Genomic DNA, 27,122 nt, shown 5'->3' on the forward strand with positions numbered 1-27,122 from the left:
ATCCACCCATCCACCCACCCACCCATCCATCCATCCATCCATCCACCCATCCACCCATCCATCCATCCATCCATCCAAGTGTCCATATGTCCATATGCACATTGAGCAGCCACTCTGTGCCCAGAACTGTCCTAGTCCTCCAGATGCAGCAGAGAAAGGTGGCCTCAGCCCCATACAAGCCATCCTATCCCATTGGGTGGTGGGCTGTGGCCCGAAGAGGCTGGGCAGTGCCAGATCCTTCCTAGAGGAAGGGGTTTCAGGACGCTCTGACGGACAGGGAGGAGCCAGGCAGAGTGAGAGGGTGCCACGTTACGTAGAGGACTGAATGTGGGCAGGCTAGGGACCACGGATGGGTGGAGGGAGGGACAGAAACGGGAGCTGGGAGGGAAGCAGTGACTGGACTGGAGAGGTGACAAGAGTGATGAGTGGTGGAGGCCAGCCTCTCATGCCCACTTCTTTGGGGAATGGAAAGTCCAGTCCAGAAATGCCCTCCAGAGGAAACCAGCCCCATGTCCTTCCCAGCTCCCACTGCCCCAGAGCCCGGGCACCAGCTCACCATGCACAGACACCTCCACCTCCGCACCCGCGGTGCCCGCCTCGTTGGTGGCCTGGCAGGCGAAGAGACCCGCGTGGCCCAGCTCCACATGACTGACATGCAGTGTGGACCCCTGCAGGGCCACCTGAACCCCAGCCAGCTCCTCAGCTGGGCGGCCGTTCTGCAGCCACCTAGGTGGGCAGGGAGGGGACATTCTCCTGGGAACAGGACGCAGCTCCTTCCCCCCCAAGCCTGGAACGTGCTCTCTGCCCTCCCAGCCCGGCCTTATGGCCATACGCACTGGATGGTAGGCATCGGGGAGCCTGAGGCCTGGCAGAGAAGGTCCAAGGGCTGTCCCACCAGGGCGGTCACCTGGCCCAGGCCTTCGGCCACCAGGAGCTGTGGGGGAACTGTGAGCAGGACAGGCCATCGGGTGGTCAGAGCTGAGTGGACCCTGGCACAGTCCCTCCCAAGGCCCCAGCCACACCTCACCCTGATGTCCCCGTAAATGGCCCCAAGGCTGTGTCCCCTCCCCACTAGGAGTCCTGCGTGCCTCCTCCCTTCTCTCTGGCACCACACAGGCGGGCACAGAGGCAGAGCAGGGAAGGTCCGCCTGGGAGGTGAGAGCTGCTGAGCGGAACCAGAGCCCATGCCCAGCTTCCGTCTTAGGAAGATTTCTGTCTGTTTTTAATTTATGGTGCTATCGGCCCTGGGTCACCTGGCCCCGGGGTTCTGGGCAAGGGCAGAGACTGTGGATCTCAGGGCTCAACCCTGCTGTCCCTGCTGACCCCAGCCCGGTCTCAGTGTCCTCATCTGTCGTGCAAGGCACTGGAGACGTCTCTGACCCCCCACCCCGGGGGCTGCTGGGTCAAGCTCATGGTGGTGGGAGGGGTCCATGGCCGGGGCTCACCCTGCACCTCCACGGCGTATTGCAGCACCGCCTCCCCGGCCGGGCTGCTGGCCACGCAGCTGTACAGGCCTCCGGACGCCTCCCCCAGGCTCTCCAGCCTCAGCGCACTGCCACCTGCCTGCAGCCTCGTCCCGTTGCTCTCCACCACAGGCAGCCCCTCGTGGTACCAGGACAGTGTGGGGGGTGGCCAGCCTCTGGCCACACACTCCAGCGCCACCGGCCTCCCCGCCACGGTCTGCACCGCATAGGGCCCTCCGCCAGCGCCCTCGATGGAGGGTGGGACTAGGGAAGAGGGGCTGCTCAGGGCTGCGGAGACGGCTTCCGGCCTCCTCGGCCACGCTACCTGGAGCCTTGAGTAGACTCCCCTCCTCCTGGAACCTCTCAAGACCCTTGTGGGGAGGTCGCCCCCTCGGCCCTGCGGGGTCCTCCAGGGCACTGCTCCCGTCTTCCCTCCGTCCCCACTGCCAGCCACCCTGTGAGCTCGTCCTGAGTGGACACAGGCTGGCCTACAGGTCTCCAAGGGCCACACGTGGCAGGTCGGCGACAGTGACGGGTCCCAGGGCCACTGCTCCTGAATTCCCTCCTCCCTGGCAGGAGCGGCAGAGTGGGTAAACCTGAGAGCAGCGGCTCTTGACTCGGCCAGCAGTGGCCTGGGGGCTGGGATTTGAGCCGTGCTGAGAACCTGAGTGGCCAAGACGGAGGCCCCCACTGGCCCTCGCCCTCTGGGGTGTGCTCCAAGTTACTGAGCTGACTGGGCCACGCCAGGGCCTGGGCAGTGGTGCACTGGGAGTCAAGGTCTCGGCCTGTGTGGTTCCCAAGGTGCTGTGGTGAGCACCCACACGACATGTTCACCCCGCTTCAGAGCAAGCCCTGGGCTGAGAGCTGGGCCCATGCTCAGAGCTGCCATGGGCCCACTCAGCCCTCCTCCCCTCAGGGCCCCCGGGGCTGGCACCCACCAGGCCAGAGTCCTGGGCTGCCTCCTGTGAGAGGCCAGGAGGACCCCAGTAACGGCACGCTGCCCTGCACACCTCATGGAGGCCCTTCCGCACCAGTCCTCCCAGCTCTGCGTGTCCCCAGAGCCCAGCCCTCAGGGTTGGCCCATGCTGAGGTCACCAGCGTGACAACTGCAGTCAGACCCTCCCGAGGAGGGACCCAGGGCAAGACCTCGCTGGGCTCGCCCCCACATGGTGATGCCAGTGCCCGAGGCCTTCGAGAGCCCTGCGTGCACCCACAGCACGCCGTGGGCGCAGCACTCGCCTCGCAGTGGTTCATGGCCATGGGGGAATTTAGAGAAAAGCGCTAAGCCTCGAGGGAGGCCCGGATTCCAGACAGGCCCTGCCCTCTGGCCTCAGTCCCTGCCCTGCACGAGGGGGCACAGAGCTGAACCCGCTCCGGGTGACTTTCTGGTCCCATTACCCTGTTTGCCTCTGACACCTCAAGCAGTGCCCTCACTGGCCTCTGGAGGCAGCAGGCCTGCTCGGTCAGAGTCCTCCCCCCTCGCCCCAGCGGGCCCCGCTCGTCCCTCACCATAGACCTCCAGCCTGGTGGCCTTCTCTGCAGCCCCCACGGGGTTCCTGGCCTTGCAGGTATAGACGCCAGCGTCCGAGTCCTGGGCCCTCGCCAGCTGCAGCTGCCGGCCGCCCCTACTGTAGACCACCTCAGTGGTGGGGGCCAGCAGGGCCCCATCCTTGAACCAGGTGATATCAGGCGTGGGCACTCCTCGGGCCTCACACAGGAACCGCACTGGGTGGCCCTCCATGACGGCCACCTCGCCTGTCTCGTTAGAGCCCCAGATGGTGGGGGGTGCTGGGAAGGACAGGCACGGGAAGAGGGATGGTCACAAGCTGTGTCCCCTACCCCGGGGGCTGGTGTCCGCCACAGAGCAGCATGAGCACTACCGTGGGCCACAAGCACCTGTCACGGGCTCCTACTGTGGGGGACGGGGAGTGGGGTGTGGGGACAGCTCAGGGTCATGCCCGTGTGGGACACAAGCCCAGTCAACCCAGGAGATGCAGGTAGAGAAGGGGGCCTCAGGTTTGGGCTTGGGACCCCACTTGGCCTCTAACTCACTGCATGACCCCCGGGGTAGGTCCCGTCCCCTCTCTGGGCCTCAGTCTCCCCATCTGAGGGGGAAACAAGGGCTGGACTAGATCAGGGCTTCTGCTGGGCAGGTCCCCCACCCTGGCACCCAGGATGGTTGGGGGAACAGAGGGTGTGGCCTGAGACAACCCAGATTCCAGACCAAGCTGCAAGAAAAGGCTCTGTCTGGCCCATGACCCCAACCTTCTAGCACTTTCTACTCTACTCCTGTTTTCAGCAGAGGGAGCAGAGCAGGCTGGGGGCTCTGCCCCTCGGCTGGACTCGTTCTCTGCCTCCTTCCATTAACAGCTGGTAAGTACCCTTTGGGTAAGTGTGTCTCGGTGTCAAATGACCGATTTGAATAAAAGTCACGGGACCATTCCCAGGGTCCTGGAACCGTCCCAGGTGGCAGAAGTGAAGTGGAGGATTTGGGGAAGCGCTTCTCGCACTGGGGACTCGCCCTCCAGGCCCCACTCCGGCCCCATCCTCCCTCTCGGTCCCGGAAGGGGCTGGGGCTCACAGTGGACTCTGAGCTGGAAGTCCTTGGCCTGCTGGCCTGCTGGGCTGAAGGCCACGCACTGGTACCGGCCCTCGTCCCCCAGGTGACTGCTGGCGATCCTGAGGACCTGGCCGTCCTCCTGGAGCTGGGTGTGAGGGTCTCCAGGAAGGACAGGGCTGGAAAGGTGTCGGGGAAAGCCGTCGGTCAGGGGCAGGCTGCCTGGAGGCCACCAGAGGGCAGAAGCCGGCAGAACGCCCGTCACGGGACACAGAGCACGGCTCCATGGGCACAGGGGATACAGGCTGCCCAAAGAAAGGGAATTCTGACACTCGTGGCCACTAGGGTGGACCTCAAAAACACGCTGGCGGGCTGGGGCGTGGCTCCGTGGCAGAGCGCTGCCTGGCATGTGCGAGGCCCCGGGTTTGAATCTCAGCACAGCATATAAGTAAATGAATAAAATGAAGCCCACCAACATCTGAAGACACAGACGTGCAGACAGGAAGAAGCTGAAAGAGGCCACGAGTCCCGTCCACTCATGGGAACGGTGGAAACAGGCTGATCTGCAAAGACCAGGCAGACTGTGGCTACCGAGCAGAGGGAAGGGACGGGGAGGTGGCCACCTGTGGGCACCAGGTTTCCCTCTGGGGTGGTGAAATGCCTTGGGGTAGGCGGTGGCCATGTTGCTCAATGCTGTGGACACACCAAATGCCACTGAACTGTACACTATGTGGATTTTACCTTAAAATGAATAAAGTGAGTTTAAAAAAAATGTAAGAGTGTTGATGGAGTGAGAAGCCGTCACTGAGGCCAGTGCAGGGTCTGCTGGGCACCTCCCCCAGGCAGGTGGTCCCTGTGCTGCCCTCTGCCTGGGGGCGCAGCTGTCCTGTCAGGCTCCCCCTGAGAGTCCAGCCCACCCCGATCCCCCCTCCACCAACCCCAGCCTGGACACCCCCATGTATCTGTCAAGGGCCACTCACTGCCCGTCCTTGGTCCACTCCATCTGGGGCCTGGGGACCCCTGAGGTCCGACACTCTAGCTCCACATCTGCACCGGCCAGGCCCAGCACCTCCTGGGCAGCTCCGGCTCCCAGCACAGAAGGAGGGACTGGGGGCGAGAGGTGGGGGACAGCTCAAACCCCAGCAGCCCTGCAGACCCGGGGCCTCTCCCAGGAGGGAGCCCTGCCGTGGGCCTGGGCGCTGCTCTTTGTAACTCTTCACTCGGTTTCCCCAGTGACCGTCCAGTGGGTCCCTTGCTGCTGGCTCCAGGAGGACAGGGCTGGGTCCACGGTGGGCCCTTCGTGCTCCTGCGTGCCGCAGGCACAGGCTCCGGGGTCGCAGGCCCGGGCCTCACTCACCGAGCACAAGGAGATGGAAGTCCCTCTGGGCGGTCCCCGCCTGGTTCTCCGCCCGGCAGGTGTAGAGCCCAGAATCACCCTCCTGGACCCTGGAGAAGTGGAGGGACCGGGCCCTGTCCAGGAGGTGGTGGCTGTCTGTCTCAGAGACCTGGGGGAGAGACCAGAGGCAGCGGGTGGACAGCAGCATTGAGACTGAGGCCTGGGCAGCGCCGGGCACTCCCACTAGGCGCTCCCCTAGGCTTCTTCACAGGACCGCAGGGCCCCACTGCCCCAAACCCTGCTGCATCCCCAAAGACCCCTGTCACCTCTCCCCCACACCAATCCCTCTGCTACTCACCCATCCCAGGGGACACCCACCAGCTGCCCATCCTTGAGCCACGTGATCTCAGGGACTGGAAAGCCATTCGCGTCACACTTCAGCGTCAGAGCCTGCCCGGCCATGCCCGACACGTTAGCCTTGTGCCCATCCTCTCGGACGCTGGGGGGCACTTGGGAAGCAAGAAGGAGAGGGCTGTCCCCAGCTCCTTGAGCCACGGGATGTCCCAGCCCATCCTTGTGGCCTGGACAGGAAGCCCGGTCTCCCTCCCCTCCCCAAGATCCCCGGGGCCTATCATTCAGGCCGTCCCCAGAGGTCTGCCTGTCACCATCTGCCCCAGCAGAAGCCTGCTGCAGCCTGGCCCGGGGACTGCATAGTCCTGTTTGGGCCCCGGGACGCTCAGCCTGCTGCAAGGTGTGGGAGCCCCATGCATCTGATCCACCCCGACCTGGTCCCCACTCCTCCCTCCCCGAGTCGGAATCTCAGAGGAGAGGCCTGGGGTGTCTTTGTAGCACATTTCCTAAGCAAGTCATCACAGGGTGAGAGCAGGGCTGGTCATGGGGACGCGCAGGTGGCCACAGGTGCAGTGAGACTGACCTGAGGCTCACGTTCGGCTGGTTAGCCGGGGGAGCCCCAGCCCAGCCTCACGGTGCCCTGCTACCCAGCACCCTGGGTGCAGGAGTGGGGGCTCTCCCTGCTGGTGACAGGGACAGGGGCCTGGGGGCAGTTCTAACAGCTGTGCTGCAGGGTGGGCTGTGGGCTGTAGGCCGTCACACTCACTTCAACATGGACGTGCCCGTGGGGCCACCCAGAGAATCCTGGGTGCCCTCCTCCGCTGTCTCGGGTGTCTCTGGGAAAGCGGGTGCCCTGCCCTCTAGTCCTGGCCCTCAGTGCCAGGGACCTGTGGCCTCTGCCAGGTGGGTACAAGCCTGTTGCTGGGACCCTACTGCTATGTCACCTGGCCCCTGCCCTGGCGTCCCTCTTACCGTAGACCACCAGCCTGGCTCTCCTGGACGCGGAGCCCGCCTCGTTTGTGGCTTGGCACTCGTACTCCCCACTGTCCGAGGGCGAGACCGAGGACAGGAACAGGGACCCTTCCTCCAGCACTGCCACACCTGGCCGGCCCGGCAGGGGCTCTGCGGATGGGCCCTTCCGCCACGTGACCTGCGGCTGGGGCGTCCCTGGCAGGGCGTGCCGAGGTCAGCATGGACGTACCCACCCCCGCCGCCCCCGGTGCTCATGTCGCTGGCCCTCTGGCAGGTGGTCCCAGGTGAGAGGGGCAGGTCAGAGCCGCAGGTGCCCACAGCCCTACCCGCCCAGGGCTGCCCGCCCGCCTCCAGGCTCCCAGGGCCCACGGGTGTGGGTCACGGGCCTGTTCTCTGCTTCCTTCCCAGGGAGGCCGTGCCCGGCCACCTCATGGAGGACGTCACCCACACCCTCTGACCACCCTGCCCAGCCCTTTAGCCCATCATGGGCTAACTTGCTACAGAGGCACATGCTGTTGAGGTCCTCGTCCTGTGACCTGCCCCACACAGGGCAGTGTCTCTGTGCTGCACCCCCAGCCGTTAGCACAGTGCCTGGCACACAGTAAGTGCCAAATCAATGCACAGCCTGCTGGCAGGCCTCATACCATCTGGTCAGGGCATGAGAAACAGGGCAGTGGGAGGGGACAGCTCTGTCCCTCCTGCTCTCCCCTCCGAGGCTGAGCCTGGGGCTGGCCACTTGCTGGCCGCGTGCCCAGCACCACCATCACCATCTCAGACTTGCATGTGGGCTAATGACTGTTTTTGCCACAGAGAGTGTCACTGTCACTTAGCATGGGGCAAGGCCTGCCATGGAGCAGGTCCCCAAGTGGGCGCTGATGAGCGGGGCACACCTCCAAGATGGCGCTGCCCAGCAGGCCCAGCAGCGCACACCCTGGGCCCCCTCAGTGCCCAGGTGGGTGGAGGGCCCTCCCCAGCAGGCCAGCACCCACAGCCCGACGGCCATGCGCTCTGCCACCACTGCTGGTCCTGGAGATGAGAACTGCCAATACCCATGGCCACTAAGGACACCCCATCCTGTGTCGATCACTCCCCTGGCAGCTGGGCGCCCTGGGTAGACGCTCCCTCATCCTTCCCCAGGGACAAAGGGACCATGGAGGGAGGGGGGAGCATGGGGTCAGGGGACGTGGGCCACGGAAGGTATCCTAAGCGCCTTCTTTCAGGAGGTCCCCTGCCCCACTCCAGCCCACACTGACTGCCCACTGCCCACACATGCTGGGGATTTCCTGCTGGACGTGCAGGACAAGGGCCCAGGACCTGTGTCCAGGCGCATCCCTCCATGTGTCCCTGGACCAGCCACCTGATCTCTGTGCCAGTTTTCTCCTGGAGCCCTCCACCCAGGGTGCAGGCTGGGGTGTCCGTCCCATGGCCAGTGTGGGGACACAGGCAGGTAACGCCACAGACCACAGACACCACGTACCACTGGTGCACACACGTCCCTCTCAGTGCCTGCAGCTTCTCCCAGAGACTTCCTGTTCCCGCCCCTGAGGACCTGACCCTCAGACCTCAGCCTGCTGGGGCCCCAGGCCTGCAGCCCTGGACTTTTTAACGCACAGAGCTCACGGGCACCAGAGCAGGACGGCCCTGTGCCCAATGAAGAGTCCAGCGCTGGACACCAGCTCCCCACCGCAGAGGAGAACCCAGTTGCCAACAAGGGGGCCGGGGTCGCGGCCCTCCCGCCCCCCTGGGGGGAGGCAGTGCTGGCACGTGCTGGGCGCTGGGCACAGTGCTCTCCCCCTTGGCACTCAAGGCCCAGGGTGGCTGAGCCAGAGCCGGGCACTGTCCACCACAGGTGCCCACTGGAGGCGGCAGTCGGAGGCAGCTGGAGAGGGGCCGACCAGGTGAAGCCTGGCCCAGCAGACGGACCCCACAACCCAGAGACAAACGTGGGGGAGGACAGCAGCCTACCATGTGGGGCGCCCGGGGGTGCCAACGCCCTCCCCTTTCCTGACCGGCTGCTCGCTGTTGCCAGGCCCAGCACAAGGTGGCGCCATGGTCAAGGCTGGCAGGGCCCCTCAGGAGGGCTGTGCCCAGGAGCCCCCAGGTGTCTGCCTCGCCAAGGTGTCTGTCACGCCCAGGTAGCCAAGCCCTCCTGCCCGCCTCTGCCATGTCCTGCTCCAGGCAGCAGCTGAGAACAGGCTGCTCCCCAGGCTCCTGTGGGCTGCTCTGAGCTGCCCCGGGCTGCCGACAGCCAGAGAGCAGGGGCCCCACAGTGGACAGCTGGCCCTGGGGAGGGCCAGGGGCACTCTCTCAAAGACAAAGGAGCAACGTGGGCAGGCAGGGCCCAGGGAGCAGAGCGGCCACCTGGCGGGGACACCAAGCACCCCGCACATTCCCCTTCTAAATGCCAGGTCCAGTGCAGACACCTAGAGCTCAGGTGCCCCCTGAGACCTCCCAGGGCCCCATGAGAAGGACCGAAACACCCCACTGAAAGGAGACAGAGCTGCCCTGGGAGGCCCAGCAGGCGGAGCAGGCTTGGCACGGGCAGCTGGCCACAGGGGCTGCTGTCTGGGCCTTGATACGCTGCCGGCCCCAGGCCGTGGGAATTCATCCTCGTGAGGAAGCTGGGATGTGAGTTCCCAAGTCACCAAGACGAATCCACAGGACCTGTGGGCTCCCCTCAGCCCCAACTGTCATTCCCTGGGTACAGAGGGGACAGGGCTTAGGGAGCAGGCAGAGCCAGGGTCCAGCGGCCACACCGTGAGTCATGTCCTGGCTGTGTGACCTCAGGACCACATTTGCTCACCCTCTCTGGACCAGGACAATGAACTAATGCCAAGGGGCAGATGCTAACATCATCCTACAGAGTTGACAGGTGCTATCTGCCGTGTGCCCCGGGCACAGGCACCCAGCCAGCCCACCCCGGTCTCCCCGCCCCACCCAGGCCTGGCCTCACCTCTGGCTGGGCACGGCAGGCTGGCGTTCTCTCCGGCCACTCGCTCCAGCAGGCCACTGGTCTCATCGGCAACCCAGTGTGGAGGCTCTGGTGGGAGGTGGCATGGCTGCACTCATACCTGGCGTCCAAAGCTTGGCACCACCCTCAGAGACCCAGGGCCAGAGGGGAAGGCACCCTTCCAGCCTGGCCCTCAACCTCCCAGCGAGACCAGCTGGGGCCTCGCACAAAGTGACCCTGTGGGCAGGCACCAGGTCACTACCCCACGGGCTCGTGAGGCTGGGCCTGCGCCCTCCAACACTAGGGGTCTGACAGGGTCTGCCCTTCCAGGTCCCTCCTGGAAATGGCCCTCCAGGCGTAGAGCAGATTCCTCCCGTGAAGCTGCCGGCACCACAGGTCTAGAACTTTCCACGTGCCGGGAGCTTTGTCACCTTCTCTCACTGGCCCTGTATACCACTGGGCCCACTCTGAGGTGAGAGGTCTGGCCTATGCTGTCCAGTTGGCAAGAGCCCTGACCGCTGCCCCACAGCACCTCCACACCCAGGTGTGCAGGATCCCAGGGCGCAGGGGGTGCAGGGAGCCTCAGGGTGACTCCGAGGACCTACTGGTCAGTGCCCAAGGCTCCCCCACATAGGTGGACTGCCCCCAGTTGCGGGACCCAGAGGTCCTAGGAAGGAGGGGACAGGCAGGTCCCAAACCCAGAGCAGAGGCGAGCACTGGGGTCTAGCTGCGCTGGGGAGATGGGAAGAGGGACGTTTTGGGGTTCGGGGGACGCTCACCCAGCACCCTGAGCTCCAGCTCCCAGACGTCCTCCCCAGCACTGCTGGAGGCCTCGCAGCGGTACATCCCGGCATCCGAGGGCTCAACGGCCGTGAAGTGCACGGAGCCCGCAGGCCCCCCACCCTGCAGGGCCACCCCGTCCTTGGACCAGCTCAGCCGGGGCTCCGGGTCGCCCTCGGCCACGCAGTTCAGATCCAGGGCTTCTCCCGCCAGCACCTTCAGGACCCGAGGGCCCGGCTGCACCTGAGGGGGGACTGCAGGGCCACAGGGGGTGTCCAGGTGGAGGTACCCAGGTGAGGGGTCCCGGGGGCCACACCTGCAGGAGCCTCAGCTCCCTGTCCTGCCACCCACCCAGGCTGCAGCGGAGGTGGTGGGACAGCAGCCGGTGGGGGTGGGGGTGGGGTGGGGTGGGGGAGCCAGCAGTGGCTGAGTGCTGTGACGGGGCTAGATGTCACCACCCCTCCTGGGAGGTGGCGCCCCCGGCTTGTCTGGCCAGGCGGGCAGGGCCATGCCCATTTTGCAAATGTGGAAACTTGGTCAGGGTCAGCTGAAGAGACGGAGGTGGCGCCCCCCCGGGTCTGAGTGACCAGGAGTCCAGGTGGCTTCTCGGGCACTCAGACACAGCAGGCCCAGGAGAACTCTCAGAGCCCAGGCCCCTGCGCCAGGTCCTGGATGAACGTCTTGGGCCCCCAGGGGAGCAAGGGAGCACCTATCCCTGTCCAGTTTCTGAGAAGGGGTCAGAGGTGGGCCACCCATGGGCCTCGCTGCCCAGGAGGGCCTGATGCGAAGAGCAGAGGCCCACGCCCACCCCCACCTCGCACTCCCGCCTGTGAAGTGGGGTTCGTCTACGGGGGGATCAGGCCACAGGGTCGGCCCCCACCACTCCAGTGGCCACTACTCGGGTGAAGGTCGGCCTGTTCCGACAGTGTGGGCTTCCAGGACGCTGAGGCGTGAAGGCCACACACTTGTCAAATGTCGCGGGATATCATCTCTTTCTTTGCTTGTTTGTCTTTTCCTAATCATTTGAAAATGTAGAGCCATCCTGCCCATGGCCCCAGGTGGTCCCGTCCTAGGTGGCTCCTCGGGCTCTTGGAGAGGACAAGCTCCCGCCTCTCTGCTCTGTGACAGCACCAACTGGCCTCTTTCAGATGACCACTGCTGGGACCCCCACAGCCACTCCTAGCCGCCCCCCAGCTGGGCTGGAAGCCAGAGGAGCCCCAGTCAGAGGGGGAGGAGGACGGGGTCCCCCTCAGGGGCACCTCGAGGTGGCTTGTCACAGACGTGGGAGGAATCCTGCAGAAGGAGGGGCCTCAGGGGCTTAGACACTCCCAGCAGGAAGGGCGTCTGGGCTGCACCCGGGCCAGAGATGCCCTCAGTCCACCTTCATGGCCCTGGCCCCCACTCCAGCCGCCGCTGGTCCTGCCCTGCCCTTGGGAGCCTGGGCAGAGCCCCTCCAGGCCCCAGGGAGGAGGAGAGAGGGGTGAGAAGACAGGAAGAGGTGACAGGGCCTCTCAGGGCCTGGGAGGGGCACTGAGGGGCTGGGTGGGGGCTGGGTGGGGGCAGGGTGGGAGGGCGGGGCCTGGGGTCAGAAGGCAGGTGGGAGGGAGAGACCCAGGCCGCCCACCCGCGGGCCCTACCTTGTACCCCAAGGACGTAGCGATGGGAGGCAGACCCCGCGGGGTTACTGGCCGAGCACTCGTAGAGGCCACCGTCACCCTCCTGGGCCTGGGCCAGGCGCAGGGAGCCGGATGGGAGGAGGCTGTGCCTGCATCAGAGAGGGGGCTGGTGAGCCCCGGCAGGCCCCACAGGGAAGGCTTCAAGACCCAGCTCAGACCACGGGCTGCCTCCCCCAGGAGGCCCTCCAGGACTGAGGGGCAGCCCTGCCCTCCACCTTCCCCTCTCTGCCGCCGAGCCCAGGCCAGGCCCTGCTGGCACTGGACTGAAGTCCAGTCTGCACCCTTCCTGGCTGGGTCCTCAGGAGGGCCACTCCACCTCTGTGGCCCCCACGCCTGCGTCTGTGGAACGGAGCCTAAGGGTGGGGCTGGGGCACAGCAGGGCCTGCGCTGTCCACCCCCACGCCTGCTGGCCACGGCAATGCCCCCTCTCTACTGAGCTAACCTGCCCTAGGTCACCTCCCGGCGAGCAGGGCCAGCCACTCCCTCGGCTCTCAGACCCCCTGTGTCCTGGCACCAGGGTCTGCTGGGCCTTGAATCCTGTGCCTTTGGCCGTCTCATGATCAGAGCTGTGCTGGGTCCCAGGGAGACGCTGTGCAGTCCACCCGTCATCTTGCTAAGTCACCTCCATCCCACAGGATCCAGGACCCCCAGCCAGGCTCCTGCAGCTGGGCTGGACCCCGGGGGGGCCCCTACAGACATGATGTCACCAGCCCACATGTGCTGGCTCTGGGTAGACCCTGCCCCGTAAAACAGAGGGGGCAGCTGCAGTCAGGGGCCCCGGCCAGCCCCCAAAGCTAGTGGCCAACATGGGGGTGGGGACTCCAAGGGCCAGCCTTCATCTGTGAGCGCACCAGAGGTTTCCAGCTGGGCTCTGGAGGCGGAACGCCTGGGCTCCAGCCCTTTCTGCTGAGCTTTAAGTTTCCTCTTCTGCAAAATGGGCCTTCCAGGTTCCCATAGACCCCTGGGGTCCCTGGAGTCCCATCTCCCGCCCAGGCAGCCCAGGATCACAAGGGACACTGTGAGCGCATCCCAGGGCTCGGGTTACCATGTCCACAGGCACCTGCTCAGCCCAGGCTGCCGCTCTGCTCCTGTCTCTCTGCTGTGAAGCAGGGCGTCCACCCTCCCTGCAGCCAGTAGGCACCGTGGACACTGCAGGTGACTCTGGGCAATGGTCTTCCTGGCCCAGGAGCTGGGCTGGCCATGCATGGCAGGGCAGGGCCTGTCACTTTCCCTTCCTGGGCCGTAGTTGCTCCACTTTGGATAACAGAGCCCACAGTCATGTAATCCTAGGACTGCGGAAAGAACCGAATGGCCTAATTCATAGCACAGCACCTGGAACAGCAAAGGCCAGCTGCTGTCCTGGTGATGACCGCTCACCCGCAAATAACACACACTGCTGTTCTGCATGTTTACAACTTATATAAGTGGCACTGTCTACAGCGTGTAGATCAAACCCATCCCTTTCCACTGCTGTATAATATTCCCTGGCTTGTTCATACCAGAATGTATTAATTTGCTGTGGTTGGCGTAGACCTTTAGATAGCCAGCTCCTCCCTCCCTCCCTCATTTTCTTGGCCCTTCCTTTCACCAACAGGGCTGCCTGCATACTGTGTGTGTCATCTGTATGGGAGTAGGACTCCTGGCCACAGGCTCCTGCCCCTCAGCTCTCACAGGAGCCAGCTGGGGAGTTGGTCACTCATGCCTTGCAAGACGGGGGTCCTCACCAGACCCTCCTGGGCAGACTCGGAAGCCTGAGTCCAGTGGGGCTGGAGTTTCAGCAATGCCCTGGCTGCCCCTGGGAGCACATCTGAGGACAGTGAAGAAGTGCCCCCCCTGCCCCGCCCCTCAGAGTGTGGCCCCGCCCCTGCCCCGCCCCTCAGGGTGTGGCCAAGCAGAAGGGGCGGGGCTCAAGTAGCCAGTGGGCACCTGGGGAACCACCTGTGCTGGCCTCACAGGGGACCCTGGGCCAAGGACTCCACCCTTCACCTGGATCACAGGTGGTGGCAGGCGCAGAGTGACATGGTGCACACAGCCCATGGTGTCGGGGACAGTTACGTGCCCACAGATGGCCCTGCTGCCAGCCTGACCCGGGTGTCCCAGCTTGCTCTCAGCTGGGCAGCGCTGAGCAGGGAGGAGGAGGGGCCAGGCACAAGGCACTTGTCCCCAGCAAGGCCTGGGGGCACTTCCTTTTCGGATCCGCCCCCAGCTTGGCCTTCCTCATCTCCAGGCTCCTTAAGGTGGACAATGTGGACGTATCAGCACCCCCCAAGCAAGGGATGGTCAGCTCCAGGCTGAAACACACACACTCAATAACCCTGGGGCCGGGTTGAGGTTCCCAGACTCCCTACAACACCGCGGCTGGCAACAGGGACAGCGTGGGACAGGGAAAGAGGTCTGGGCTGCAAATGGACCCAAGGTCCCATGGTGTCCCATGGTGCTGTAGACAAAGTGCTGTGCAGCCTCAGGCAGGACAGTCAGCGTCTCTGAACCCAGTCTGTTCACACTGGAGAAGAGGCTGCCTCCGAGGGCGGCCAGCAATAGGGGCCACAGAACTCCTGGCTCCCTCCCTCCCTGAAGGACAGGAAGAAGGACCTTCTGGGCAAAAGCATCAGAGAAACTTCTGAAAGAGAAGAGAGTCTCGGCAGTGACAGCGTCACCTCCCCCATTCATGAGCACCGCCCGGGGCATCTTCTAGAAATGCTGCCTGCTCTCCTGGCCCCTGTTCTTTCAGCCTGGGGCCCCCCTGGACCCTGCCCATCTTTCCACATCTAGACACCACCTCCTCCAGGAAGGCCGCTGTGATGCCCCAGGCGGCCAGGGCTGTCCCACGGCCCCCAGGCTGCCTGAGCTCCCAGACGTCACAGCCCTCGGCACCGATCTGCGACAACATGGGACCTGGCTGCTGGGGGCTCCAGGGGGACACCACCTGCTGCCTTTTCACCCCTGCCCGGACCCCTGCCCGGACCCCTGCTCAAGCTCTGAGACTCAGAGAAAGCGAAGCGTTGCCTCTGTCCAGGGCTGGGTAGACGGGATGCTGGGGGCCTGGGGCACCCCAGCTCTCACTGGTCCCCCCAGCTCGCCCTGCAGGGAAGTTGGGTGGGGAGTTGGAAGGAGGAGGGGCCTCGGGGCAGGGGCTGCGGGGACGGGGACGTGGGTGTCACCCCTGCGCGGCCAAGCGCCTCCTGAGCACTTCCTCACTTGGAACGCCCAACAGCCAGACCTGCGAGGCGGGGAGTCCACACCCTCGGCCCCTCTGAAGAGAAGGCTGAGGCCTGGGGACGAGGCCTGGGGACGCCACTCTGTATCCACTACACTTGGCTGGTCGGACACGGCCCCCCCCTCCCCGGCCCTGCCACTGTGTGCCTACCCACCATAGCAATCAAATGGTTGGCCCTGCCAGGCACAGTGGCCACACCTGCAGTCCAGCAGCTCGGGAGGCTGAGGCAGGAGGATGGCGAGTTCATAGCCAGCCTCAGCAAACTGAGGCCCTAAGCAACTCAGTGAGACCCTGTCCCCAAATAAAATACAGAATAGGTCTGGGGATGGGGCTCAGTGGTCAAGTGTCCCTGGGTTCAACCTCCAGTGCCCACCCCCCCCAAAACACAAAGGTTGGCCCTGGTGTTACGATAACTTAAATGTCCCCAGAAAGACAGCCGTGGGCCACAGTAGGTTAATAAGACTTCAGAGCCGCCAGCCAGCCGCCAGCCAGCCGCCAGCATGGCAGACCCACACAGGCCCCTGGGCGGTCCACGCCTGGCTGTTGGCTTGTGGGGAGCAAGCAGGTTTTCTCCTGGACCACCAGGACCCCAGCTGCATCCTCACTTCATGTCCCTGGTGAGCGGGCAGTGGCCATCCAGGAGAAGGACAGATGGGCGTGCTTCCTGGATCCCCTCGGGAGTGAGCCAGGACGGTGGGGTACGGCCGTGGGAAACCCGCAGCAACAAGGAGCCCGGGGCAGCCCACCCCACGCCCTCCCCTTCCCGGACTCGGGCCTGGCCCAGTGTGGGACCCTGGCCCGCTGCCCCGAGAGCTCACAGCTGTCCCGGCTCCACATCAGAACCACAAACAAACACAGTCGCCTAGCGACACGCCCCACCCGGCACCCGGAGCTGGCCAAGGATGTTCTCTGGCCACCACTGCCCACCCACGAGCTCTCGGGTCTCCGACGGGAANCGGGTCTCCGACGGGAAGACCGAGGCCCAGGGAGGGGCCAGGGCGGGCCCAGCCCTCGAGCAAGCTGCGGGATGCCCGGAGGGTCCCCGGCCCCGGGCTCTGTCGGTCTCAGCACAGTCCTGGGCACGCAGCGTTGCTCAGGGGACACCGTGGACCTAGACCCGCGGGACGAGAAGCGCCCAGGGGCCATCCCCCCTGGACTCAGCCGTGTGCTGTCAGGATGGTCCAAGGGACGGCCCGGGGACGAGGGGAGGCTCTGGGTGAAGCTGCTCCAGCAGCAGTTTGTGACCCTGAGCGCTGGCCGTGACAACCGGCCCCAACAGAGCGGCCTCGCAACCAGCCAGCTGGGGCCGGGCCGGCGGCCACCACCCACCCACGCCAGCTGGCAGAGGGGACGGCCCCGGCCACGGGGAAGGAGGTGGCCTCGGGGGCCCAGCACGTTGGCTCTCGTCCCTGCCCGCATGGTCGGTCCTAGAGCCACCGGGCTCCTCACTGCACCAGGGCCGGGGCCTCGGGCCAGCAGAGCCCCAGGACGGGGCAGCTGTGGCCCTGAGGCAGCTCACCAGGCGGAAGGAGCCCAAGGCCCAGCGGAGGGGCAGGCGGGGTCCCCAGGGAGCCTGGAGAGGGCACCTCTCGAGGGAGGAGGGTGGGTCCTTCAGCAGATGGACCCTAGGGCTCCCGGAAATGAGTCCTCAGCCTTCAGAATGGAGGCCTGGAGGCCTGGAGGCCCAGCCTTGGGGCTCCCAGGAGGAGGAGGAGGTCGGGAGTGCATGGAGAGAAGGGAGGACGAGGGCCGCACAGACCGCAAGGCCCCTCCCCTCCACTGCAGGGCGAGTCCACGAGGAAGGGGAGCTGGGTGGTGACGGGGCGGGGGGGCCAAAGAACCACGAGGAGCCCAGCCTGCCCAGGAGGTGGCAGAGGCCGCTCATAATCGGCAGAGGTAGGACACAACCCCCATGTCCATCACATGGTGAGTGAACAAAAGATGGTCAGTGGAATACTATTCAGCCATGAAAAGTGGGCAGTGATCTGACCCATGCTATGCCCATGAACTTCGAGGGCATTGTGCTGGGCAAAGGAGAAGACCACATCTAATTCCAGAGTCAGACCAGGAAGAACCCAGAGGACAGGAAGATGGAAAAGAAACCCGTGATGAGAAATGTCCAGAATGTCAATCCAAAGACAGAAAGAAGATCAGCAAGATGGGCAGTGGCCAGGGGGCGGGCCTGGCTGTGGGCATGACCGCTCTGGAGGGTGGTGGGAAATGCCCTCCGGGCGGTGGCGGCCACACAGTTGGGAGTGGAACCCGTGGGTGGATGTACCGCGTGGTTGATTTCCTGATGACGCCGCCCTGTCCCACAGTGGGTGAGAGTTAAAGGGGACAGTAAGATGACGGTTCCCTGAAAGCTACCACGAACGGCCTTGGTTCACGGCCAGCAGCAGCAGGGGCAGGAACAGGAGGGACAGTGCCCAGCTGCCACACGCTGGGCACCACCGTGGTCACCTCCCAGGGCAGGAGGAGGAAGCGCGGAGCCTCTGTAGTCCCTGCAGTCCCAGGCAGCCCGAGGGGCCACAGCCGTCCCCAAGGCCAGCGCCTGCACCTCTCCCCCCTGCGCCCTGGGCGTGTCCTGCCCTTTAGACAAGCTCCCGGCTGGCCAGAGGCCTCAGAGCAACGGTGCCACGAGCCACAGAGGAGGTGAGGGGCCAACGGGGCCGCAGCTGCGAAGCCAAGGTCACGGCTCCCGGTGGCTCTGTCACGGCACCGGGCAGAGAGGAGCGAACACGCAGAAACAGAAAAGCCATGAATCGACAAGCACTGCCGGCCACTGGCCAGCGCCCAGCCAGGAGCAGGGGCCAGACACTCTCGGGGACGCGCAGGCTCCCGGGAGGCCCCCAGCCCAGGCCGGGGAGCCGCAGCGGCCCACCTCAGCCACAGCCCAGGTCCCTTCCCTGGCCCCGGCTGTGCCGAGGGGGACACGCTGCAGGTTTGGCAGCGCTCACCCAACACGTGTCCCGAGAGGCAGACATGCGTGGGAGGGAGGACGTGAGGCCACCGCAGGACCCTCGGTCTGGGACAGCTCAAAGACCTTGCCAGGGCCGACGTCACCTGCCTGCGCCACAGCCCCTCTCCCACTGCCAGCTCCAAGGCTCCAGGACTCTGGGGGCCACTTACTAGCGGGAGCCAACAGCCTCCACACTCCACACAGCTGGGCTGCGCTGGACCCCAAGCCCGGCCCTTCCCTCACTGCGCCTCCCAGGACCCCCAAGCAGCACCGGAGTCACAGCCAACCCCCCGGACACCTAGGAGATGGCATGAGCCGTGGTCAGGACACGCTGTGCGAGCCAGCTGAGCAGCTCCCCCACCCTGGTGGCCCTCAGTGTCTAGAACAGTTCAGCTGCTGGGGCTGCGGGGGCTGCCGGGCAGGGTGGGAAGTGCCGTCCACATGGCCAGTGACCACGTCGAGGCATGTTCTTTCAGGGTGGCTCACCATGGTTGCCTGGCCCCTCAGAGGCTCAGGGACCATGGGCGCAGTCTAAGTGCTTCTGCAGAGCACACCTGCAGTGTCCAGGGCTCTCACACCTGCTGGGCCACTGGCCACCCTGGCACCAGTTTCCCTCCAACCCCAGGTTCCACCCCTCCTGACCCAAGACCAGGAGGATCGGGTACCTGTCGGAGACGGACAGCAGAGGGCGGGAGTCCTTTGTCCAGGTGACCAGTGGGGGTGGGGAGCCCTGGGCCTCACAGTCCAGGGTCACCTCTTCGCCGGCCTTTGCTGTGACTCTCAGAGGCACATCTGCATCACGGGACCCATTCACCTTGATCTTGGGCTTGGCTGTTGGGGGACACCAGCAGAGCCTTGAGCAGGACAGCAGGATGGCCCCCAGGGAGGGGTGTCCCCAGGAGAGGGGTGTCCCCAGGAGATAGATGTCCCCCAGGAGAGTGGTGTCCCCAGGAGAGGTATATCCCCGAGGAGAGGTGTCCCCAGGAGAGTGCTGTCCCTAGGAGAGGGATGGCTCCCCGGGAGGCAGAGGTACAGAAGTGGACGAGGCTTGTTAGAGTCAGGTCTGGGGTCTCGGGCCGAGGGCCTGGCTCAGCCCTCCCCTCCTCCGCCCTCTGGAAGCTCCTCCTCATTGGCAACCTGGCCTGGTCCCTCCTGCCCAAGGTCCAGGCCTCCTTTGGCTCCTCTCCGTCCTGCCACCCCTTCCCCGGGACATTCCTGCAGGGTCCCTCCCCTCGTCTCTCCACCTCCCCACTGGTCATGCGATGATTCCGGGGATCAATGACCAGGGGACGCAGACTCTCCCTCTGGGTTCTGCAGCCCCATCGGGGACCTCTGAGACCGCACACGTGGCCTCTCTGGGGTTCTGCTGACGGTCCCTTGGCAGCAGACTACACAGTGCCCCTCCATCCCTGTGCCCATTCCTAGTCCGGCGCTCACACTGAAGTAGGCAGATGTGCTGCAAGAAGCAGACAGGTGGACGCGTAGACCCCCTGGCCTCCTCCTGTCAGCCCCTGCATTGTTAGAGAACAAACTGCCCACTCCATTTAGGAGTTGTTTTTTTTTTTTTTTTTTCCAGGATAAAATATTGTCTCTAAAAGGATGCGATAGCAAAGATGGGAAAGGGCATTCAGCCAGAAGGAGCTGCCCGTGCAAAGGCCCAGGGGCAGGGTGGACCGCGGCAGAATGGAGAGGGATGGGAGGGTCTGAGGCAGAGAGGAGAGGAGAGAGGCGGGCCAGGGGGCTGCCAGCACAAGGTCGGGGCAGAGACCTGTGTCTTTCCTGAGCCTCTGACGGTGACAGCTCCCCACTCGGTCACCACAGGCTGAGTGAACCACTGTCCCCCATGACGCCCACGCCCACTGAGCCCTCCCACCGGGGCCGCCATCCTCACTGTTGACAGAGAGGCGCATCTCCTGGCTGGAGAAGCCCACGGCATTGGTGGCAGTGCACACGTAGGCCCCTGCATCCTGAGGGGACGGCTGGGTGATGACCAGGGTGCCGTCCTTGCTCACGTTGTAGCGGGGACCCCCGGAGCTCAGGGCACGGGCTTCCTAGTGCGGAGCGACAGGGACGTCAGCAGGGCCCACACCCCGCTCTCCAGCAGGTGTGGCCGGCCCCCAGCGCCCTCACAGGGAGAGGCCCCTACCTTGGTCCAGGAGACGGTGGGGGTGGGGACTCCAGAGGCGAGGCAGGGGAGGGAAGCCGGGACCCCTTCGTTGGTGACGTGGTGGGTGGCAGAGGGACGGATCCTAGGTGGCACTGAAACAAACAAACCAATTTCACCAACCCACGCTCACAGCAGCATCTGCCCAAGAGCCAAGAGGTGGCAGCAGCCCGGACGTCGTCAGTGATGAGCAGTTAAGCAAGACACGGGGCACCTCCTCCAGCCTCAACCAGGGCCAGAGACCGCCTCCGCCCTGGGGTTCTGGAACAGGCAGGGCTCCACAGACGACAGAAAGAGGGGTGGTGGCCAGGAGCGGGGGACAAAGGTGGCCGGGGATGGGACTTGACACTTCTCTGTGGGACCCCACAGGAGCAACATGTCCTTGTGCTCTGGTGGCGCGGGCCCCTGGCGGGGAGGGGGGTATGTGTGTGGCTTCTTCAGTAGTAACAAGGGCCACCCTGGGGATGTCAGGACGGGCGGCCGTGCGTGAGGGGCAGGGGAGTGGGGAGGCTCCACCCTGTGCTCCATCTTTCTATAAAACTGCTCTCAACCCGCGGGACTTCCCATCCACAGAACAGCGCTGGGACACTGTGCTGGCAGAGAGCCGGGTGCCAGGGTCCACGCCTGCGATGCGGCTGGAGCCCAGGCTGCGCAGACTCAGGGAGAAGAAGGGCTGGGGCGGCCCAGGGTGCAGGGGACGGTCAGTTCAGGAAGATGAGAAGGTCCTAAGGGGAGGGTGCGGCAGGCTGCAGAACATGTCACTGTGCTTAATGTCACCGAATTGAACACCTAAAATCAGCTAAAATGGAAGGTTTTGTGCAATGCGTATTTTACAATTTTTTAAAAGTTCAACAGGAGAATAAAAAGTCGGACGTCTGCAGCCATGGTGGCCTGGCCATCGTCAAATTCACCCCCAGGCAGCTGTGACACTCCCCTGCTCTGGGACTTTGGATAAACCACTGATCTTCAGGCCCATCGTCCCTGGTCAGCAAAACACGAAATTAACCCCAACGCCCGGTCCATTCCTTTGGGGATGGACAGATGGGAAGTGGCGGAAAGTGGTGTCCCCAGAACAAAGTGAATTTAAACCCAGGAGCAAGATCCATTCTGGACATCAGAAAGTCTACAAGCTCGAGAGACAACGGTCCTAATGGTCTCTAGGGAGGGCAGGGGAGGTGGCCGCGTGGAAGGTGTGCAGGGAAAGCCGGAGCCAGGTCTGAAGCTTGCTCGAAGCTCCTCTGAGGGGACGTGGCCTTCCAGATTCCCCAGGCGCCAGAGCCCGCCAGTCCATAAGGCCTTGTGGAATGGAAGCAGGTCTCATGGAGAGACGGAACCCCTTCCCGCCAGCCCACGGGCGTGCTGGGCCGTGCGGGTGGAAACACGCGTGGCTCGTGCCACGTGGCCAGCTCTGGGGGAGATGTGAACTGGACGGACACCCAGGACCAGCCCCTTCCGAACTGTGGCTCTCCCCTCTGCCCTGGGGACAGCACCTCCTCCCTCTCATCCCTCCAGGGCTCAGTGAAATAAATGAAATGAAGAGTTGACACACTTGGTAAATGACAAAGTGTAGCCAACCCAGCCCCCTCTTACGTCAAGAAGAAGGGAGGCAGGGGCTGGGCTGTGGCTCAGGGGCAGAGCGTTTGCCTAGCACGTGTGAGGCCCTGGGTTCCACCCTCAGCTCCACATACAAATAAACAAAACAAACATGTGTCCACGTGTAACTAAAAGGTGAAAATTAAAAAGAAAAAAAAAAAGACACTAAGCAACTCAGCGAGACCCTGTCCCTAAATAAAATACAAAATAGGGCTGGGATGTGGCTCAGTGGCCGAGTGCCCCCGAGTTCAATCCCTGGTACCAAACAAACAAAAGCAGTGGCGCCTGATTGGGTGACAGGCAGTAGCAGGCGCCATGGAAACACTAAGGCTCTAAAAGGTGCCATCGCCGCAGCCCGAGGCCTGACCCACATCAGTGAGTCAGTCCTCAGGGAAGAACTGGTCACGTCTCAGGTGTTCACACAGGTGAGACCTGGACACACGGGTGGGGGGGGTCCAACTGGGGACACATGGTCTTTGAATCGTCACCTCTGAATATTTATTGACACAAAAACACTGACACCACACCGCTAAGGAAACATGTGGGTGGCAGGATGCTGAAGGACTGTGATGGCGGTTTGGGTTTGAAATACTGTACTTGACAAGATGGGGGGAGGTACACGTAAGACAGATCTATCAGACTCACCCTGGACGAGCAGCTCCACGTCGCGGTGCTGTGAGCCGGCCAGGTTGGTGAGCACACAGCTGTACCTGCCCGCGTCCTCTCTCAGTGCCCGGTCAAGGTGGAGGCTGCCGTCCGCTCGGACAGAGTGCTGGCTGCCCGGGGGGAGCTGGGGGGTGAGGGAGCACCAGCTTGGCCAGGGCCCCCTCTGCGCAGACCCTCAGGCCTGAAGGGCGCAGGCTGGACCGAGAGGCCAGGGTCCAGAGAAGGTTGAAGGCTGGCAGGGGGCACCATGATGCCCAGCCCCCACCTCTCCAGGGAGTCTGCACCTCCCACACTCTGCGACCTAGGGGGCCTGAGCCCACCCCCCACTTGGCCAGCTGGGCACCTGGACCAAGCTGGGACCGGGGAGGTCACTGCGGGGAATGAGGGTGGGGCAGAGCCTCAGTGATAAGGCCCGGGTGCCAGGCTGCCATGCAGGGGCAGCCTCTCCACGGCCACAGAAAAGGGGATGGCCGACGGTGGGCAGAGGACAGAGCCACGCAGACATGCAGAGGGGGCAGCCCCGGTTCCCCCAGCTGACCCATCAGACCAGGGCAGGTGGAGGTGCTGGTCTAGTGTCAGCCTGGGCCACCTCTGAAAGGCATCCAGTCACAGCCCGGTAGACCTTTCCAGCAGACCTGCACCCACTCTGGCTGCCCCTGCCCCTGTCCCGAGCCCAGATGCCCACTTTACACTTGTGTTCCAAAGGACGCCCAAGGCCACCCAGGTGCCAGGCCCTTCCAGGCTGGGTGACTCAAGGCCTTCTGCCCCTTGCCTGACGGCTGAGCAGGCGATTCCAGTCTGTGTCCCACGGAGCAAACGGAGGCTCTGCCCCTGGCTCCTTCCCCGACCTGGCCCTGGGGAGACCCAAGTCCTCTGCCTTCCTGGGTGCCTGCTGGTTCTACTCGTGGCCTCAGCCATGCATGGCTGGTCCCCACGCCACGCCCTGGCCACCCAAGACAACCACCACTGCACGGCACAGAAGCCACACCTGCTGGGGACTCAGAGGTGTCTATGGATGGATGGGTGGATGCCACCCGGTGCCCACAGGGCCATGGCCACTGGGGCAGAGAGACAAATTAGCCATATTCTTGGCCTCAAGAAGCTCACAGTTAATAGAGGACGATCCCTGCACACGCTGCTCTCCCACTGCGCACCGGAAACACCCGGGGAGTTATTTTCCTAAACCAACTGTGGTTCACAACGGTTGGGTTCCTATCCCAGAGTCCTGATGTGATCGCTGAGAGTGAGGTCTAATACCAGGACATTTACAAACTCCCCAAGGGGCTTCTAAGGACATCCCAGCCTGGGGACCTGGCAGGGAGGCTCTGGAGTGGGGCAGGAAAGAGGGAGAAGGGAAGAGGACTTTTCAAGACAGAGACAGAAGCACGGATGTGACAGTCCCCTCTGTCTCTGGGTGCCACTGCCCCGGGGCCCCCGAAGGGCCCAGCACTCACAGGCAGGCCCGCCTTGAGCCAGCGCCTCTCGGGGAGGGGCCTCCCGGCCAGGGTGATGCAGGGCAAGGACACAGGCTGCCCCTCCAGGACCCGGACGGTGGGGGCACTGCTGGCGATCTGTGGGGGGGCTGTGGGGAGAGGAGACGGTGTCGGCAGTCACCGGGGACAGAGGCCCTGACCCAGCCCCTTCCCCAGGGAACTGGTAAGAGCATCAGGATGGGGCTCCTAGAGGGTCAAAGGTCCCCCAGGACACTGCCCAGGAAGCAGGGACACAGCCGCTCCTCTTGGAAGCCTGGCTGTGAGCACAGCTGTCCTGGAGGGCATGGTGGCCGGGACTGGCTGGGACCCCAGGGAGTGCCTGCCCCCCACCTCCCACAGCCCTCAGATCCACCAGCGAACCATGCCCAGTGACGGAGAGCCGCGTCTCGGCCTGGACCTTCCCAAAGACATTCCGAGCTTCACACACATATGGGGCCTGGTCTTCAGGGGCCGCGCCTGAGGTCAGGAAAGAGGCCTGACTGCCAGGGCCCCCGAGGGCTCCAGCCCTGGACCCAGAGAGCCCCTGACCAAGCTGGCCCTGCAGAGGTTCAGGGGAGGGCTAGCGTGCCGGAGAGGAGAGGGACAAGGCCTTGCTAGACCTTGGGAGGGCCTTGGCCTGCTCGCCTGTAGAATGGGGTGACTCGGCACCTGTGCCTGGTGTGGCGGGGAGCAGTCAGGGAGACGCTGCAAACCGAGGGGCGAAGGGGACAGCTCAGGCCTGCACGGCGCTCAGCACGCACCGGGCCTGAGCCCATCCCTGTATACGGTTACCCACACGGCAACCCCGTAGGCGGGCCTGGTCTGCAGGTGGGTTTTGTCATTACCATGTCATGCCCAGGTTCAGGGCAGTGGAATGACGTAGCTGGGGGTCACTCCATCTGCTCTCTGGGCTCAGTGATGGGGTCAGGTACCGTCCCCGGCCACCCAGCCCACCCTGACCCAGCCTAATCTCTTACTTTCAAAGAACAGCACTCCTGAATCCCACTGGCCATTCTTGCTGCCCCTCCTGGGCCCCAGGGGCTGGCCATCTCCACGACGCCAGGTGACCGTTGGGGGTGGGCGGCCCGTGGCCCGGCACGTCAGGAAGGCGCTCCTGCCCAGCTCCACGGTAACTTCCTGAGGTAGCTCTGTCACCCGAGGCGCATCTGCAGGGAGGTGGGGCGTCTGCAGGGGGTCCCGTGGGCCGGAACCCAGGGATTGTCACCCACCATCTCTCTTTGCTGGTGTGCCCTCTTCTAGCCGCCTGTGAACCTGGAATCTGGTTCCTGTCCAGGGCTCCGTGGCCAGCCTGAGCCTGGTGGGGCCCACCTCTAGCGAGCTATCAGGACAAGGCAGAGGCAGACTCCTGTGGACGGTGGCCACCGGGCGTGCTTTACCACAGCAACATACCTGCTCCTGACTGGGGCTCCTCCCCAGAAGGACACCACCAAGCCCCACTCCAGCCACAGGGACACGTGTGTGGCCGAGTCTGACTGAGATGTGGCCAAGGCAGGGGCTGGTGTGAGCCCTCCTGCCTCCCAGACTCCCCTCTCTACCCGGCCTCCGCCTGGGCCCACGAGGCTCCTCGGGGGGCTCCTGCACGCACCCCCGGTGTGCATAGCTGGCTGTCCTGTGCAGGGGAGAACAAGGCCAGCAATCATGTCCATCTCTGGCATTTCCATGGCCCTATCTGCTCTATGGCACCCCAACTAGCTGCCTTCCGGGGGACCAGAGGTCTCTTGTACCCTCCCCTAAGTGTCTCCCCATTTGCTGAACTTGTAAAATGCTACAAAATCAAAACCTATTTATTATAGAAAACATGGCATCGTCTCTGGGTCCAAAGTAGGACACTGGAGGCGAGAGGGGCCCTGGGCACCAGACAACAGGCCTCAGCAGCACTGCCCAGGCCAACGAGCAAACGGCCCGATGGATAGTCACAGGACCAAACACCGCAGCGTCACCTTCCATCAACCAGGAAGGGAGAAAAGAGACACAGTCCCTTCTGTCCTTCACAGGTGGGGAGCTGGTCCAAGCCCAAGGTCCAGCCCTCCCCAGCGGCCGGGGCGTTGCCTGCTGAGGTCCTAGACCCACCCACCAGGAGGTCCCTGCCTTCATTAGCCGTTGAGTCCAGCGCCAGGGAAGTCTCCACTTCCCCGTCCATCGAATCCCCCTCTGCCCTCGGGGACGAGGCAGGTGCCCAGGACCTCCAAACACCAGGGAAATTCCCGAAGGAGGAGGAGGCGCAGCCAGACCCACCCCCACCCTGGGGCCTGGGCAGGCGCGCCCCGTCTCCTGGGTCACCGTTTCTACAGGGCCCTGGCCCTGGGTGCGGCTTTGCCACGCCACCAAGCCAGACCTCTCGCTGAGCCCCTGAGGCCAAGTCGAGCTGCCCCTGGACAGTCCTCGGCCTGTCCCAGTCCTGCTCCCTGTCTACCTGTTAGCAGTGACGCCTTCTGCCTCGTCCTGGTCCTGTTCACTTCCACTTTAGCCCCTGGCTGCTCCCCCTCCCCCTCGCACCCATTCCCACCGCGGCAGCAGGAGGGACTTCCCGGGGCTCAAGTGGGAGCCCACCCGCTAGCCCACTGAGCCCTGTCATGCAGATGAGGCTGGGCTACATGAACGTCACCTGAGCAACAGCGGTGCCCTGTGGATACCCAGGAAGAAGAGTCATGTCTTCTGTTTCCACATACACGGAAACTTATACAAAGGATATCTGAGCTCTGGATTATGATTCCCCACCATGCTAATGCACCTGCATAAAATTCTCTGCAATATTCACAGAACTGAGAACTTGGGCTGAGTGAGTTAACCCTCATCTGCTCTGGGCTGAACCCCAAGTTGTTTTGGGCACTGGGGATCGAGCCCAGAACCTGCACCCCTGAATCTTTTTTGTTTTTTATTTGGAGACAGGGTCTTGGTAAATGGCTGAGACTGGCCTCAGAGTTGCCATCCTCCTGCCTCAGCCT

General features: G+C 64.0%; 1 protein-coding gene across 1 annotated transcript in view; it reads right to left on the reverse strand.

The window, feature by feature from the left end:
- The window catches only part of Hmcn2 (hemicentin 2), a 116,761-nt gene that overhangs the window by 62,930 nt on the left and 26,709 nt on the right, over positions 1-27,122 (reverse strand). The window contains 19 exon segments of the mRNA XM_048812790.1: positions 557-726; positions 837-945; positions 1,446-1,727; positions 2,973-3,251; positions 4,045-4,199; positions 5,001-5,127; positions 5,378-5,525; positions 5,735-5,865; positions 6,680-6,874; positions 9,633-9,719; positions 10,409-10,663; positions 12,047-12,174; positions 18,927-19,092; positions 20,153-20,312; positions 20,408-20,520; positions 22,664-22,808; positions 24,139-24,266; positions 24,538-24,633; positions 25,134-25,322. Of these exon segments, the coding sequence (XP_048668747.1) occupies positions 557-726; positions 837-945; positions 1,446-1,727; positions 2,973-3,251; positions 4,045-4,199; positions 5,001-5,127; positions 5,378-5,525; positions 5,735-5,865; positions 6,680-6,874; positions 9,633-9,719; positions 10,409-10,663; positions 12,047-12,174; positions 18,927-19,092; positions 20,153-20,312; positions 20,408-20,520; positions 22,664-22,808; positions 24,139-24,266; positions 24,538-24,633; positions 25,134-25,322 (3,063 nt within the window).

The sequence above is a fragment of the Marmota marmota genome, unplaced genomic scaffold (assembly GCF_001458135.2).
Source record: "Marmota marmota marmota unplaced genomic scaffold, marMar, whole genome shotgun sequence".
NCBI classification, from domain to species: Eukaryota; Metazoa; Chordata; class Mammalia; order Rodentia; family Sciuridae; genus Marmota; species Marmota marmota.